The following is an 18696-nucleotide window of genomic DNA, read 5'->3' on the forward strand; positions in this document are numbered from 1 at the left end:
CTACCTGCTTTGAATTTATGGATGGAAAAATTGCAGTCGAAAATTACAGCTCATACCCATGTTTGCTGAAGGACTGCTGAAGTAAATATTGTTTAAAATGTTTTGACTCCATGCAGTGAATACCGACCTGGGATTGAACCCGCGACCACAGAACTGTGAGTCTGACCCACTACCCACTCTATCGTTGAGTTGCCTATTACAAAATGTGAATGCTGCTATGACTAGACAGCTTGGGTGAAACTGGAAATTGTTGGTCACTGCTCTGCTAGGCTCCAAAGCACGCAGAATGTTTAATAATAGGGAACTGTATTTGTAGTGCTTTGCATTCTTGCTGACTTGAAGGGCTGAATACATGTTTGTAGCGAGGTCTTTTTTCTACCTTCTGTCATTTGCTGTGTGTGTACACCATGTTTGCACGGTCTATAGGTTGTAAATGTTTCCAATGTGGATTTCCGTTTGCACCCTGTCCACCTCTATTGCCAAGCATGCAATATTTTAGCTGTGGATTAATCTTTTTTTCTTATTTTTTACGTCATTTATGTGAATGCACACTTCCACTCAAGCACCCAAATCAAAACCTTGCAAGCACTTACAGTTTGAACCTTCTTGACACCCAACTCAAAGACCTTCTCATATATTCCACATGAAGCCCCTTCATTTTTTAGAGAGTGTGTTTACAGCTTATATGATTTTTTTTCCATAGAATATATTCATTTTCATATATAAGGTATTTGATGACTGCCTTTTCATGTCAACATAAACCAGGACATAGGAACAATAGTATTTTATGACAGCACAATTTGAAGAGAAAATACTACATGCTCATGCTTTCATTGTTGTGGCCCAGTGTAAAATGAAATAATTTTACTTGCATCTTTGTGGTTGCCCACTGCTGACAAGCAGGGAGAACAATAAGCTGTGGGGGTGTTTGCTTTAGGACTCTTATTTTCTCATAGCCTTGAAACAGTTGGATTCAGTGTCAGACTTCACCCACTTGAATCCAAGTGCTAACCTGGCCCACAAACATGAACGGTGGTTTCACACCCTGACTATAAATCCTTCTGGTTCACTCCAGATGTGCTACTGAAACCTGAATCTTAACCCCAAGTCTCACACATATCCGTCGCTGCTTTTGTTTTTCTTGAAGTAAGACCCGCAAAGATTGGAAAAAAGAGTAAGATAATATTTTTCACAGCCAACTATGTATTTACATAGTATGCCATGAAATATATTTTAACTTTATGTTCTTTTGCCTTTTTAGTAATAGTACCATTCAGAAAACTTTGAAAACAAATTATTGCAACATTTTTAATTTCAAGTGTTTCTGAAGTTGGTAACCTTAGCATTACATTGATTACTTTAAAATGATTGTGCCTATTTTTCTTCTTAATTACCCATGTTTGCAGTCAAAGTTCAAATTTTAGTACTGCAGGCTGTCTTAAATTCCAGACTTCTTATTATTTAAAAAAAAACTTTTTACTAAAACAATGCAAATTTTAAATAATCCCTACTTTTTTTTCCATTAATAATTTTTACCTTCCTATGTCCATATTGGACAAAATGTTCTGCAGTGCGGAATTTGTCAGGGTGAAAAAAAGCCAAGAGTATCATCCTCTAAATTTTGGGGTAAAAAGTACAAAGCACTAGAGGGCACTCTTGACCCCTATCTACCAGTAAAAACAAATCCATTCCTACTATTTACCCCAAACTATAGATGCACCTTTCGAGGAACATGCAAAACATTGGAATAAAAGTAGGTGATACATGTAGTCCAGAGGGCAGTCAATTCGAATTATATTAATCATTGTAAGCACTCAGGACCCCTCTTCTTGTATTCTTCCTGTATCCTCACTCTCACCCTGTCCATCTCCACATCTTTTGCTCCTGATACACATTGGCACAAAATATTTCCTAATCCTCATGGCATTTGGTTCTCTGGCTTTTATTATGCTTGCTTTCCGAGGCCGAGAATATCTTACCCCACCCCCCTATCTTTTATTTTATCGCCCACACTCACACACCTTTTTCCTATGCTAAATGACTGCATTACTGTAATGACCTGGTAATTTATGGACGAGTGCATGGCTTGTCTGTTCAGTGTTTGGTTTAGCCCCCCTTCTCCCTCTGGAAACACATGCATGTCCCCCTGATTGGACGGTCTATAGAAAGCTTGAATACAGCAGCATTAGGACGTGCAGCAGCTGTCACTCTTATGTGAGCATAAACATTAGATCGATGCTTCCATTTGCGCATGTCTCAAAGACAAAAGAATAAAAAAGTCACAAGCGCAAATTGAATCACATGTAGTACTTGCAAACCTCAATCCTTATCCAGACAAAACAGACTAATCTCAATTATAATCGACACGAGGAGCACTTAGTGTTCACATCTTATTCTATGCTTTTTACAAAATAATAGAGATGCCACATTGTAAGAAATAGCTGAAAATTGTGGTTTCAAGTAGTGATATTGATTCTGATCATCCTATAAAAATCTCACATTACATTAAAACATATAGCCATATTTTCTGCACTTTAAGGCCTATCTTAAAATTTGTTTCATTTATAAAGCACACTGGATTATACAACACAGTAGTGGTAGTAGTAGAAATAGTATTGTTTAGGAGTTGTGTTAGTAAGTGGATCTGTACTGAAGACAATTTCATTGATTAACCAATATTGAATATAAAGGCACATCGGATTGATGATAAGGCGCACTGTTGGCTTTTGAGAAATATTTTAGTTGCGCATTACAGTGCGTAAAATACGTCAATCCAAATAGAAGTTGGAATTTACCAGATTGCATTTACTATAAGTGTGTTTTTTATACACTTATATTGCCTGCACATGTGCTGAATTACAAAAAAAAAAAAACATTTGCTTGAGCAAGCAGAAAGGAAAATAAGCACATTTTCAGATCATTTACATATTTAGGCTGTTAACAACGAGGAAAAAGAGTTGCTTCATTATTCCAGCAGGATTTAGTGGTTCCCATAAATGTTTGTTTCCTTGGTTGCCTGGTGTAGGTTGTTGTTGCTCGAGCCACACAATGTGATTGTCATTGTGGGATTTAAAATAAAAAAAACTTGTTTTCGCTTGTGCAATCAAATGGGTCATGGAAAGGATGAATGCCGACGCAGTGAGGGGGGCCTGTTCATTTCTTTTTGGCCAGTAGGTCAACCCATAATAATGTTCACTACATTTTGTTATCGTTTTAGTCAATGATAATATAATAAATATTGAATAATGTTTGCTAGGCCGGTCAGTTGTTTCTGCTTGTAACCTGAGTAGAAGATTAAAGTCAATGTAAAAGGTCAACACTGCATGTCTCATAAATTATTGGAAGTGTACACCAGTCGCACGCACATGGATGTTAAACACTGTTGCAACAAGAGCTGATATCAGTTGTAAAGAGGTTAAAGTTCACCTCGGCTGTGGTGTGAGATGGGGTCACAGTGACCCTGGAGCATGTACCATCCTCTGGAGAGATTAAGCAAGAAATGAAACAGGACGAGCTCATAAACGACTTCAATTTGTGTGAGAGAAATCCATATACTGTAGAACATGGATTATTCTATGTTAAGGCCCAATTCATGAAGGATATTCGGATATTTTGACATCTGGCCACCACGCTTTAGCCTGTCTTGCAAACCTCATCAAGGAGCGTCATTGATTATCATGAACATTTGCATGACAATCATAGATTCAGTATTAATAGGAGGAAAAGGGCATTACATGTTTAGGCGGGGCTGTCTGCTCCAAATGTTGTGTTAACCTAATAGCTTTACAATTTATAGCAATTAGGTCATTTAATTTCAGGCTAATTTGCGGCCTAAGTGGACCCCCAACACTTAAAACAACACATTATCTCACTGACTGACTTCTCCTGATTCAAAGCGCATACAGATATGATCTTAATCATTTAAACATTTGGTCTGGGAAGGCAAGGTAATGATTCTTGCTGATTCAAATTATAAGGCATAGGATGAGATACCATTAAGCTTCTCTTACAAAAAACTGTAGCTGTCACAGGTTTTTTATTTTTTATTTTAAATTATAGCAGTTACCCCAAAACCTACTAACTTGCTGTCAGTGACATAGAGATAGGCCAGACTAGAGAAAACCTGCAGTATGTAATGTATGAACAGCATGTAAAATGCATCCGTTTCCCCGTGGGACCGAATAACTGAATAAGCAGGAGAGAGAGCGAGAGAGAGACAGAGACTCGTTTCTCAGCTCTGGATCCAATAGTAGCGTGTAATTACCCTTAAGACCTACTCCCTTTGCTAAAGGATTAACCATAATCCACCAGCAAAAGCATAACTACTGCCAACATAATTCCAGTCAGACTCATACTAGTCATGTATACACAGTGTAATGCTCTCGGGCTTCTCACTTTCCCAATGGAGCTGCTTCCTCTGTTGCCATTAGAGATCTGGCCTCACATGCTCAATTCAGATTTCAATTGAAGAACTAATATGACAAAATTAAAGGTTCATATATTCAAATCAAAGATTTATTGAACCAAATGGAATGCCACTTTCAAATATGGTTTCATATTGACCAAGCTATTGACCTATTACTCTAGCAGCCAAAAAATGTTTGAGTTTTTTTTGTTTGCTATAAAAATAATTTCAATCTAGATTGAGAAGAAAATGTGTAACATGCAGGATCAAGCAGATGTTTCACGAAGTCAAATGGTAGCAAACTTGTATTTTAAGGAAATTGGTCTTGTTTGGAGCTGTAATCACTTTGGCAGACTATTCTCAACATCTTGCACATTTTTCCTCATTGAACTCTTAGTGTTAGGATTCTTCAAACTGAGTGTGCCTGCCTGTCTATAGTCTCTTTATATGCTCTTAACGCAACATACGTCTGTGCTTTCATCCTGTGACCGCACTGGATGTTCAGCCCAATTGAGCCTTGATGAAAAATGTCAACCTGTTAAGTGTCCCATTGTCGCGCAGTCGCTGATGAGCGGTGAAAGGAACCTTGTTGGAGGTCACCTCAGCGACAGTTCCTTCTTTCCCTATCGGCCCTTCACAGCGTCTATCTGTCCTTGCCCATCATTCTTCCTCTATCTGCACCACCTGCTGCCACTCATTCACTCACTCACTCACACACTCACCTACCTCCTTAATCTTCCTTCCCACTTTCCACTTGGCATCTCTTTCTGGAAGGTTATCAGACATCAGCTACTTCAAGTCTCACCATGTTGTCTGTGAGGGTGTGCGGGTGTATACACACAGTTGTGTTTGAATTTATTATTTTTAAATGTCCGACCACCATAAAGCATCGTAGTTACCTTTCCATTGTTATTATTATTATTTTTTTTTTTTAACTATGCCTCTTACTGACATACAAAGGCTTTCACAAAGAAAGGCATCCACACATTCACACCAAAAAACAACATCCTTGCTCCTTTACCCCCTGACTAATTAATATCCCAGATTGGACATGTTCCTTCAACTCTTCTCAATTCTGTGCCCCACTTTCTGACCCCAATCAGATTGACTTCAGTCAACACCGAGAATACACCATTCTGGATCACTGAACAGTTTTGAACTGTCATCCTTCATCATGACCCTGCCCAGTTAAAAAATGTCCAGATACAGACATGTACGCAAGTAGAATGGCCTTGTCACCATCTCAATGAAAACATATTTTTAACTTAATTTACACTTTGGGGAGAAAACGGAGCTCATTTTCACTGGCCACACCCTGATTTTATTAACTTAACTTAGATTGTGTCTAAAAAAAAAGTCAAGCAGCTCAACGAAAAGTAGCAGTCTGGATCTTGTCTAAGCGTCATCCACGTTTAAGCGCTTTATTCTTTATAACATTAGTTGTGTCCCATGTGCATGACCCCGCTAAGCTTTGAAGATGAGCCTGGTGTGTGACTCAATCTGTCATTGCAACCATGAGACTGATGACTCTTGGCCCGGTCAAGAAGACATTGGAGGAGTGACAACTCACATCCACATGATACTTGTTAAGTTAACCTTTCACAGGGTTTACAGCTTTGGGACGATAAATGACCATCTATGTAAACTCTGCGGTGACAAATATACACCAACACTAACAAGCATAAGATAACAAGCACTATAGCGGTCATTGGGGCTAGGGTTCTTCAAGTTCTTTTGTAAAATAAACACTTTAATTATGAATGAAGTAGAAAGTGTCATTATATCCAGTAATTACTTGAGTTTTGGCCAGGGTTTTTTACCGGGCTCTATATGAAAGGAATGCACATGCAATTATAATAATTATTGATTTTTTGCAAAGGGCTTTTATGTATGTCATTTTGGAAACGCTGTAATGGAGAATCAAGAAGAAACAAGGCAAACCGAGGGAAAACCCTTAAACTCATGGTGTAATGAATCCCCTAATCACTATAAAATTTACTGTATCCTCATGATGTTAATGTCCTAAATGCTTTAAAAATTATGTCATGAGACTAATTGCTCTTTATATGCCCCAAAACTGCTTACTTGGGTAACAATGTGCTTTAGGTCTTTAAATATCACAAGTACGTTAGTTGGTTACAATGTAGCAGTCAAGACAAAAGCTGTGGAGGTGAAAAAAGAATAGCACAAGACCAAATCATTGTGCATATGGTTCAGATTTTCCATCCCTCACCTCATCTCATCACATTTTATGTACCGCTTTATCCTCACTAGTGTCACGGGGGGTGCTAGAGCCAATTAATTTTGAATTTGTTGCAACTGTGCAAACATTATAGTTTTTCAACAGAGCTCCATCGTTGCGGGTTTGGCTATCTGGTGACAACACTGAGTACCCCAAACACAAGACAAAGAAGCAATCAAGTGTCTTGCTCATTGCACTTGATAGTTTGGCTCTCTGTGATGCATCAGCCCTAATGAGACTCTACTTTTCTGTTGCACCATTACCCATGTTTTCTTTTCCTCTAAGCAGGCATATTGTCCATCACATGAATCTTGGTGCTGTAAAAGCATGTCTTTAGTAAGCGTTCTGTCTTGATCAGCTGCTAAAGTACGGTGTATAAGGTTACGCCTGACAGGCACCGAGATAGCTCGGACGCAATGAGATAGCTGTAATGGTGTGCCATCATTTAGCAGAATGTAATAAGTGAATATCTAATAAGCTTGTAAAAGATGCTTAAACCCTGTAGCTCTGAGGTCAGGCTCTCAGATTGAAGTGTAAGCTGATTACTGAAGGTTCCTTCTCACGTTGCGGTCAGCTCAGAATTTCCCAACTCCTGACCCCACTGTTGGGAGAGCAGTTTGCATCATGAGGAACCTCCTATGTTAGGATAAATCCACTGTTTATGGCGGTTCAATAACTGCTCTGGGAAAGTAATATTTTATGACTGTTCAGATTTTAAGAAAACACGAGGAGTTGAGAGTCAAAGATTTAAGGATTTTCTCTGTTGTTCACCCTTTGAAACGTGACAGCACATGACTTGTTACAAATCTAAAACAGACATTTAGTGATGCAAATTTTGCAACTAGTAATTTCACATGGCAGACAGAATATTTCTAAATATGGTAGTTACCCTGGAAAAGTAAAGAGCCTTTTGCTTAAAGATGAGAAGTGGTTGGAATAACATGCTGTCCGTCATAACCGTAAACCAACTTTAATCACTGTCGGTAGAGTTCTTTGTGCTTTTTCATTTTGTCCAATTCTAATGTAAAAGCTGCTCTTGAATCAAATGTGCTTAGCTTTACCATTACCTTAACACGGTTCCACTTACCCATTTCTTTCTTTCTATTATAAATATTCATCCATCAAATGTGTCTTGCCAAAATATTTTTTCTATTATTTTTTTCAGTGCCAACTCTTTCAGAACACACACTTCCATATTGCCAACCATTTTCAAGGATTTTTAATGATCTTCCAAGTTCCCCAGATTCTTAATCAATATTTATCAGAGAACTGGGATGTCATGTCACTTCACCTGTCTAATTTTAAGGCTAGTTTTTATGTTTTACATCTCAATTATTTAAACAGAGGTTTTCTTTTATATAAGAACATAAACAGTATTGAACAATAACCTTTGATGGCAAGGGAATTTATTGCTTGAACATACTGAACTACAAGCATTTTCATTTGTTACATTTCACTTATATATAGACTTTGTAATCTTTACAGGTGTGGTGCGTTTGTTGCGGTGTGTGCGTGAACGAGTGTGCGTGAACGATTGTGCGTTTGTTGTGGTGTGCGTGAACGTGTGTGTGCATGTGGGTTTTCTACAAAAGGAGCTGAGTGCATTCAAAGACAGCTTGATGCCAGCCACATTTATCACTGACCCTGTTTGATGCGCCATGTGTAAATTGTAGAAGTAGAAACAATTACAAGAATATGCTGTGTTTGTATTGCTTTAGTGAGATGCGGAGGCTCCTATGGTCACAACTTAACACTCCAGCAATAGGAGTGTTAGCGAGCACTCTCTCGGAAATTGTAGAAAAACATAAATGATTAGCATAACAATTTTTATTCTGTTTTATTATTTGACGCGGGGTTAGCACATTCCCGCTTCGACGCACGATCATTTTTCAAACAGTTGCAAAAAGCAGTTGTTTAATGGAGGGGTACCAGAAATGGTTTTAAACATTTCTTTCTCTATTTTCAATTCAAAATACCATCTGAGAGTTTTAGTAATATACTAATATACTAGACTGAATGTCTCGTCATCCTGTTTGAATCACACATAATTGATCAGCTCTTTAGTGATTAATTGATGACAAAACATCTGAGTTAAATTCCGAAAGAATTTAAACAAAGCATTTTTTCTTTGAAAGAAAACCAGAGCGAACTGTACTTTGTTCAGTATGAATTATATTTAGGATTTAAGGTCATTCTGTCTGCGTTCTTTTTTCTGCACACACACGGGACACACACAGTATTCCCAAAATCCTTTTTTTCAGGCTGAGTGTGCTCTCATTACCCTGTGTGATTGTATAGTCACTCCTCCAGCTTACAAAATTTTATTTTTCTTCCTTTTGTTCTCCTCCAACTAATTTTCCCCTTCTCTCCATCATGAGCATCTCTTGCATGTAACATCACTTTTTGTACATAGAAATTCATTACTATTGAGTAAAGACAAATTTATGGTCACTTAGACTATTCCAGTCACAACCTTTGGGGAAAAATAATTTTGTTTAATATTAAAACCTTTTCAAACCTTGATTTGTATACAAATCATGTATTTATTCTTCCTGTTAGGGTTTTCTTTAGGGGTTTAGAATGCACCTAAATTTTAGGTCTCTTAAAATGTTTTGGGATTGTGATAATCATTCGTTAATACAGTACATAATATAATCTAATTTTCTATTGCAAAAATATAATCATTTTTACTTTTTATGCATTTCAAAATGATTGCTAGAACTACAGTGCTAACATTTAATATTAAAAGCTTGTACTAAACATCTAGCCATTAAACCAACGGAAAAAATATTTTTCAATAACTAATAATCAACTAATTAATCACTTGGATTAATATCAGCCCTAGAGTTCAAATTCTATAATTGTTAGACTTATTTTACAGTCTAAAACCTGAATTCAAATGGGACTTCAATGTCTCTATATCCGACTTGCCCCTTTGAATACATTGACAAGAGAAATGTAGTAAGCCTTCATCTATCGACTGCACTCTACTGCCACAAACCAGGTGAACAAAAGTGATTTTGCAATAGCAAAAAGCTTTTTCTGAGAAAAGCCTTTCTTCTTTCAAAAAGCAGCCAACGATTTCCATTTACCCCCAAGGGATTGGTTGCAGTTTACAGTCCACCAGCGGAGGGTGATGGCGGGAGCAGGGAGGAGAAAAGTGCACACAGGGATATTGGGCTCTAATGGCCACAAGTCTGATTGCCTGACGCTTAGATTTTTCTGACCGATGCATTATCTGAGTCCTTTCAGTTTGCGTCAGACCCACACAAGATGATCTTTAGCTTCATTTGCTTCTATCCATGGCCACTCTCTCCCTGTGAAGTCTCAGGTAATTGAAATTCAATTGGGTGCCACTGCACACATGAGTGCAGCACAGCAATCACATAATGAACAGACAATGTATTGGTTTGCGCATCCTTTAATTCACTGCATTAAGCACCTTTCTGCTGTAATTTCTTTTTTTGTCTGTTTGGGGTAAATTAAATAGGAAAAATAACTCTTTTGGAGCCTTTATGCCATGAGACTTAATGAGATATTTCGTTTTCAAATTTTTCCTCTTGAGAAATAATGAAATTAAAGCAATTTCATGCCTAAATGTTAAGTGAGCAAAGAGAGTAAGTCACTTTCTTTTTCTATTTTTATCTTTGGTTTACTAATGCAGAAAATGGAGTTCGGCTTGACAGTGATGTCGACTTATATGCTTGAATTCTTGAAATGAGGCCTTTTGTACCCATCTTTTACTTGACAAATAAAACTGAGCATAAAAGTCCTTTTACATGGTGCCAGGAAAATAAGTACAGTCTTTGTTTTTTCTGATGTTTGTGGTATTTTCACTTAAATGTGTGAGAGAATGGATGTGAACCATTTTCTCTCTGGGCCTTTTGTTCTAAGAGCAACAAATGCAGGATGTAGTCTGCTATTCACTGGGCGTTATTTGGTTGCAACTCCCCTGATCATTACAACTGTTGGAAGGAAAAACATATCAGGGATCATGATGGACATGTTGATTGTAAACTTGCAAGCCAAAGTAAAGTATTGAACAAATTATTTTGTCAACCAATTCGTAGATTCACTCTTGTATTTCAACTCAAGTGATAGAAAACTGGCTTTCACTAGTATCACAGTCTTGTATCTTCGAAGTTTAAAGCGCGTTTACACACGTTTCATTCGCCTTCTGATGATAGAGCAACTGGGGGATCTGTTTCTTAAGAAAACTTGGACATGTTTATTAGGGCTCAGGATAGTATCAGCAGCATTTTGTTTGAGCCATGCCTCCTTCATGACTCCAATTAAAAACTTAATTTCCCTAACTACAAGCTTAAGTTGCTTGGGTAAAATTAACAGTTGCCACAGTAGGCTTTGACTCTCAGTGGGTAAGCAATCACAAAGTACAACCTTGAATTTTCAAAGTTTAATAACAAACCCATGTAGAGAGCAAGCAGAAACCACCAATGTCCAAATTTAGTGTTCAGATTTTATCAGAAATAGATTGTAATGTTGATGTACCTTGTTCTTTTTGTTTATTGTCATCATTTTATATGTAGATCACTGACAAATTTCCAGATTTGAAAATGACTGGTTCTCTTAATTACAATGCAATATATATGGCTCAATTCATTATGTTTTTAATTTTTCTTACAAAGTGGTCCTTTTAGAGCTAGGATGATTCCCCCATATCATGATTGGTCCTCTAACGCTTTTAGGTCTGTACTGTATACAGAAAGGAAATTATTGCCACAGAGCCATGCCCTGAGTAAAAATTAAAGTGAGAAAGAGGATCGTGTTATTTTATTTTAAAAGTGACTTCCTCACCCCCATTCACTTGAATATACCTGCAAAGTCAGTTTTGTTTAGCTTGTGCGCAAGCTTTCCCATTGAAATCCTAATTCAAGCTTTGTGGGAATGCAAATTATCTAAAGTTGGTGAGGCCAGGTAATTACATTTAGGATAATGTGGTTGGACATCACAAGAAGAATTGAATTCACCCAAACACGTGTTCACGTGTGTACTGAGCTATATGGCGCCCCCATCGAGAGCGCTTCATCCCCTCGGTAATGCTTTAGATGAAACATGCTACAACTTCAAAGCCCTTTGCTGCCTGTTTAGCTATAATTGCTTATACTCTTGGCTTTTGAGAACATGCTGAAACACAAAAAGAACCACATGTGAGGGGCCTACCCAGAGTTATATGATACATACAGCATGTTTCATATAATAGACATGATCAATGAATGTGTGAAAAGATGGATAAAGCAGAAAATGATCAATAATCCATTCATTTTCACAGTGCATCGTTATATTCACTCTTTTATGCCTTGGCTTTTTATGACAATGCCGTGTAATTTAAACATGGGAGGATCAGTACTGGGATGACCTTTTCCCAAATTTTGAAGTGCAGATCTCATCTCTTTGACTTTTGTGCTAGCAAATTGATTCTGTGCAAAAATGAGAAAATGACACCATGAGGCTAAGTGACAATTTAAAGGTTCAGTCAAAGGCTTGCTTTTCCCTCTCATTACTGCTCCACCTATCTTCCTGGTCTAACTACTCAATGCTGCAGGACCTTGAGTGGGTCGGGGTGGGGAGTTGAAATTGTTGGCCTTATCAAGTAGCTCTATCAATTCAATAAGCAAGATGTTGGGAAGCAGGCGTATTGCTTATTTTGATGGTATCTTGTTAATTTGCGTTTATATATGCATGGTGTAGAGACACAAATGCTTGTATTGTCTAATAGTCTTATCTGTCCCAGCTGAGTTTGAGCACGAGGCATAGTATCACCTGAATAAATCGCCAGCCAAACACACAAGTCACAAAGACAATCATGTATTTGCATTCTATATTCCCAATAATAGCCTACACAAGACGTACACAAGCAGTAATATATAGAGTAAAGCCTGATTTTTACAATACATCCAGAATCCCAGAACTGAATGCAGATTGTCGCTAATCACAAATGCTGTTGAATTTTCTTGAATTGATTTTGTTAAATGCTGACTCCACATCCACTCTGTTGAAATCTAATATTTTAATTCATACATAAGTTAGTCCAATCATCATCAGGATTTTGAAAGTTTTTTTTCTAAGACTGCCAACCTAAAGCTTGTGTGTATTTGAGCATTTAAATCTTACACTGGCAGCATGCCATCACTTTTGCATTTAGACCAGTGCTAACACTGTAAAACATTCATCTTGCAGCGGTCTGTACAAGTGCGGGTGTGTGTGTGTGTGTGTGTGTGTGTGTGTGTGTGTGTGTGTGTGTGTGTGTGTGTGTCTGCCTATGAGATGTGTGTGTGTGCGTGTGTGATAGTGGGCTGTTGTGTAAATGCTAAAATAATGTGCCACATATGGCCAGACACACAACTTTCTCTGGTTTCATCTTGAATTTCAGTGTATCCCTGTGGGGGAAAGATGCTGTTACATTTGCATGAGAAAGGTTGTCAGACTAACGCTGTTTCTCATTTCTGTCTCCTATCTCCCTCTACCCGTTCTCCACCTCCATCTACACCCCACAACCTTCCCCAAATCCCCTCCCTGTGTCTACAGCTCTGATAGCCATAGGCCAGTATAGCAGCACCATCGAGACTGTGGATGCTGGCTGGTGTAAGGACATCACAGACCAGGGTGCCATGCAAATCGCAGAGAGCAGCAAGTCCCTACGCTACCTGGGCCTCATGAGATGTGACAAGGTAACACTACTTTGTACAAAATGACACTGCCTCTTATCACTGCTACATGGAGGAACAGGGACAGGCATTACACTGCACAGTGAACCTGTCTATTTAAGGGGATGTATGTTATAGACCTAACTGGGATAATGAAAATAGACAATATACAGAGAATATTTAAAAAGGTTTAAAAATAAAAACATAATTGGTTTAATAGTTTTACCTCTCCCATATTATTTAAACCACTGGTGACTTTTTTTCTAAACCTTGTAGTCACACTACTAAAACAAACCTTGGGAAACAAAGAGAATTTATTTCTATAAAACAAAACATTAACATTTTCAGCCAACAGAGAGGCACTTTTTAAGTTACAAATGTGACAATGTTATTTTTACAAAGCAAGATTTTCAACCAAAAAATTATAACAAAAATATACAATGCTGTGACCAAGGTACCCGAAATTGTTATTATGGAATTCTGGGAAGCTGTTTCTAAATGTCCCTGGCAATTGGCTAGAGAGCTGTCCTGTGTGGGCTCACAGCCTCTCACCCAATCCTTGTGAAGATAAGCAACATAACTTTTAAATATTTTTTTTCTGTATTTGGATGTATACGCTTTTAGAATGAGTGAATGTAAGGCAAAAGGCTTAGTAGCTCTGCTGAGGTTTTATTTTCTTACGAATAGTCTATTATTGTGCTGTGTTTTATAGCTAATTCCATTAGAATCATGGAAGTAAACCGTCATTTGCCGCTCTTAAGTAAAACTTTTTTGTTGGGCACTTTTTGCAAATAGATGTCACAAAGCGTGGCACTCAATAAAATAGCTTATATAAATGTAACTGATTGTTGTTGTTGTGGTTGAAACATCTTGGATTTTTTGGAAGGATTTTATAAGCCTCTTTGTAGTTGAAGTAAAGGTTTGTGAGTATATGTAATATGGTGCAGGAGTAAAGTTGACTTGAAAAAAGTCTTTTCACAAGGTTGGGACCTGTTAGTTTTTATTCCTTCATTACAGAAACTGTAATGTGTGGCCCAACTTTGAGCTTGAACCTTGACCCGATAGATTGCATTGATAAATCATTCCACCCCGCGTTCGTTAAACAAAACAAGAACATCGGTTGCCTCTTATTTATTTGTGTATATCGTAATAAATTTCAAAGTAGGATGGTCTGCCAGTGATCTGATGTTTAAGGTCTTGGCAGGGAAGTGGTGTGCTCAGTTCATTTTATTACACAAAAATGTGTATCTATCATATTTATCCTGTGGTAATAAAGACAAACTGTATTAGATAGCTTGTGATTACTTAGATTCCATTATCATTTACTTCCCTCCTGCTTGGTCAGCTGCGTGACCCAACAATCGATATCTTCAGCACCGCTTATAAAAAATCTCTTTTGGCACCACCTATATCTTTGGTGAAGTAACAACATCTCCTTGTTTCTTTCCAATCTCATAAGTGCATCTGTGTACCTCAGTTCTTATTTACCTGTATAGTTGCTTTCCCATGGTACTCGTAGTGTTGCCTTGAGGAGGGAAAGATAAATGATTGCGCTCCCTATGCTCTGAGGGGGGAATTTGGGGATGACACTGCCAAGCAAAGTGGTAATTGGCGCTATTAGGGTAGTAATGAAGTGTGAATTTAGCATAGAAAAGAGTTTGATAGTTTTCAAGGTCATGTATGTTAGCATCTCCAAATTACAAAATGAATTAAGGGTATGATTAACCCCGTACACTCCACCCTACCTAATTTTTCCTCCATTTTTGGTTGTCAAAGACCACAATGTTAAATTTTGGAATACAAAGGGATGGTGGCCACTTATGATGTGGACATCATTTTTCTCAGAAACTACATCATGTAAAAAGACATTTTTAACACTTGTCAGGTCCCAATTTGCCTAAATATCAAAGAGGAAATAAAAATTAATGCCTTCCAACAGTCTGGGTCTTAGGAGGTTAAATACAGTTTAGTATGATAACTCTGATACTACAGATGACCTGTGTGAAAAAAGATCAGCCCACTTGTTTTGTAGAATTGCAGTAGGTTGAGGGAGTTTTAGTGGGAAGTTTAAGGAGAGAGGAGGCCAAACTGTTGTTCGCTTTTGTTAGCAAACAAATAAACAGAATTGGCATGCTGTTAAACTGAGGTCACCCCGAGAGCTAAACCAAATAAAAGAGGTAAATAGGTGCGAACTAGAGTCCGGGCGATGCTCAGAGAGCTTGTGGTTTTCTTAGAAAATGTGCTGTGCCTTCATTTTCAACTCCTACCTTCGTCCACCACGTCTTAACGTTAATATCCTGCACTCATTTTGGGCAAATCACTATTTTGTTTTCTTTGTACCAGTCCCATTTAATTTAAACCTTGTGATCATTGGACTTGTTTCCCAAAGTACATCATTTCTGAGATTCAATATTTTGTGTTTATTATTTCTCTGTCAAGCCAATTTATTTTGTGATCATAAATATTAGAAGAGCACTTAGAAGATCCACATTAACAATAGACTGTTCAGAAAAGTGGAAGAGTACAGAATTATATATTTTTTGGGACCGCACCGAGGATGTTTCTTTAATCAGGAGATGGAAATGTTTACTTGTTATTGATTATCAATACCTGAGCTGTCAGACACCCACAAGCTATTGTTTTGATCGTAGACAAGTCATCAATTATTTTTGACTTGGGTTAATCAATCAAATAATGTATTAATTTTGGTGGAGTTGGATCCTAAAAGAACAACAATGTTCATACATTTTTTTTTATTTTGGATGTACTATTTAATTGTTCGTATTCAAATGTAAGCAAGAGGTGTTACCGTCATTGTCAGAAAATACTTCATACTAATATTTCAAATGGGTTTGTACAAAATGTCAGTAAGAACATATTGTTCACTTTATCAGTGGATCAAAGCAGAGACATGTCCGATCCAATGGCGAGTCTAACTAATCTCATCTCTGTACTTAATTTCCTTCTGGGAAAAACCCTGAGGCTGCTGGCTTGCACTCTCTTCCACAATTTTCTCATGGAATGGAAGTCTTGTGCAAATTATGTGACATTGCATTTATCTCAGCCACAGTGTCTCTTATTCATGTTGTCAAATCAATTTGCCCCCCACCTCCTTTACTTATTTAACTCACCCCTGCCTAAAATGAGTGAGGCCTATCTCCATGCAGGCGTTCCATTTGTCTTTTTCTCCTTACAGCCATGTGGTATGCATAAATAACCAGTTTGTGATGCCAGCAGTTTTCCTCCACTAAAATTCATATTTGCTGGAAGCTCTAATGTTAGATTATATGATTACACATAGATGGAGGAAGGCCAAAAAGCAACCTCACTTTAGGAAATGTATCTAAACTCTAAAAGGCATTAGAGCTACATAGAATATAAGATACTATATGATTGAAGGCAATATGCAGACTCTAATTGGTCCTATAGATGAAAGGAAAATAGGTTGGGCAGCACAATTTTGTTTGGCTCAGCGCACTTAAAAAGCATCTGAATATTTATCCATCTGCCTTAATGTTAAAACCAATTAACAATAAGGGACCTTAAACAATCTCAACCGGCACACCAATTCTTGTAAAAGCTATGTTTTACATGCACATACAGGACTAGCAGCAGCCTTGTCTGATGGAGAGAATAATTCGTATAGAGGCAGTGTTGACACTATTTAGGAAATATGGTTAATAGCCTAAATGAAAGTTTGTCTTTGGTTGGTTTCCTGTCAAGAACGATATGCCGCAAAGACACATTCAATGTCCAAAAAACTGACTGAGAAAAGAACAAAGTCACAAAAATAAACTCAGCATTTCACAGGCAAGTTAGACTACATTCATAGAAAGTTTAGAGTGGCTCTTGCAGTCTCTCGTGTGTTTTCCCTCCCGCATTAAAGTGGAGTTGAGTTTCGGAGTGGGGCCTGACAGTCTTAGACAAACACAATCTTGCGATAACCTTGACGCCCTGTGCCGACAAGCCAAGTCAGCTCTTTGCCTCGGACTACCCTCAAATTTGTTTGGAATTGTCAGATCGCCGGGAATTTTAATGCACTAGCTGAATGTCACAAGACCTCGAGAGTGTAGAATTCATTTAGGAACTGCTAACAGGATCCAGCTGGCGCTCCTGGTATGGACCAGTGTGAAGGATCGATTTTCAACCGTCACAGCTTGTACAAACGTGCTTCCGTACTGTATGTTTTTTCTGCCAGGCAGAGGGAATTGTGTGTAGTCAGTCAGTCGTATGAAGAATTAGATTTTTTCTCTCTCCTCGTCCTCTATTTAACATTGACCCAGTACTAGCCACAAGTCTATTTGATTGTCCGAATATGTTCCTAATACATATCTCCACTTGCTAACCATATATAGGCCTAACATAGCACCCTGTGTGCCTCTAATGTTTTTCTTGAACCCCCGCACGTCTGTCCGAGTGATTTCCTTTTGTGCTACACCGTGCACAAATGCAACATTTCTGTGTTCAACGGTGTGAGGAATTTGTGTTATTTGCTGTGAACACAGCTCATAATGGAGCATTGAAATCAGAACCTCATCCCTGCAGGCCTCCACACATGGAAAACGCTGCCTGCCTCCGATGATTACACCTCTGCCTCCAGGCCCCCTAGCCACCATTCACTGACAAGAATGCCATTGATCCACCCGAAAAAAATCAAATAAATTAATTTTGTCTACTTGCAGCTGTAAATTGGTCTCGGTCTTTTGATGTCATTCAACTAAAAGGCTTCAGAAAAAGATCCTTAATGTTCTGGAAAATTGATTTTTCTTTTGCTTTTGGCTCAGGAGTGCACCATATGTCAGTGTGTCTGAGTTAAATGCTTGGTCTTTTGTATAGGCAGAATTCATCTTTCCACACGTCTACGTGCACACATGAATTTGAGATGCATTTTTGTCTCAACTATACCTTTGAGTGCAGGGATACAATGTGCTAGTGTCAGAGGTTATTATTTCAAGATTAGCTCATCGGACTGAGAGACACCATTATATGTCAACATGGTAAATTGTGAGAAAGGCTAATGTAGCATTTGGGACTCTTCTGGCTCCCACAAAGCTGAGATATGTTAACTCACAATGACGCATATGCAACAAGTTTGCCTGAATTTGTACAAAAGTCACAATGATTGCAGGCCAAACTTTGGAATTATTTCACTGTGTCCCGCAAATTGACACAGGTCTTTTTTATATGTCTCAAGGTGCGTGTTAAAGAAATATATCAAACTATATCACAATGTCTGAAACATTGTTTATTTCTCATAAAACCTATCTGTAAAACTGAAACTGTGGCCATGAAAGTTCAGTTTATTCCAGAATGAAATCACTATGCTAAATGAATTCCAAGGTTATATGAACAAATAACAGATAGACTATTTTAAATGTGAATAC

General features: G+C 37.9%; 1 protein-coding gene across 1 annotated transcript in view; it reads left to right on the top strand.

Annotated features, from left to right (window-relative positions):
* Positions 1–18696, top strand: part of LOC144195914 (F-box/LRR-repeat protein 17-like) — a 140284-nt gene that overhangs the window by 111913 nt on the left and 9675 nt on the right. The window contains exon 10 of the mRNA XM_077715794.1: positions 13194–13336. Coding sequence (XP_077571920.1) covers positions 13194–13336 — 143 coding nt within the window. The remainder of the gene's footprint in view (positions 1–13193; positions 13337–18696) is intronic.

Source organism: Stigmatopora nigra, chromosome 4, assembly GCF_051989575.1.
Source record: "Stigmatopora nigra isolate UIUO_SnigA chromosome 4, RoL_Snig_1.1, whole genome shotgun sequence".
Lineage (NCBI taxonomy): Eukaryota > Metazoa > Chordata > Actinopteri > Syngnathiformes > Syngnathidae > Stigmatopora > Stigmatopora nigra.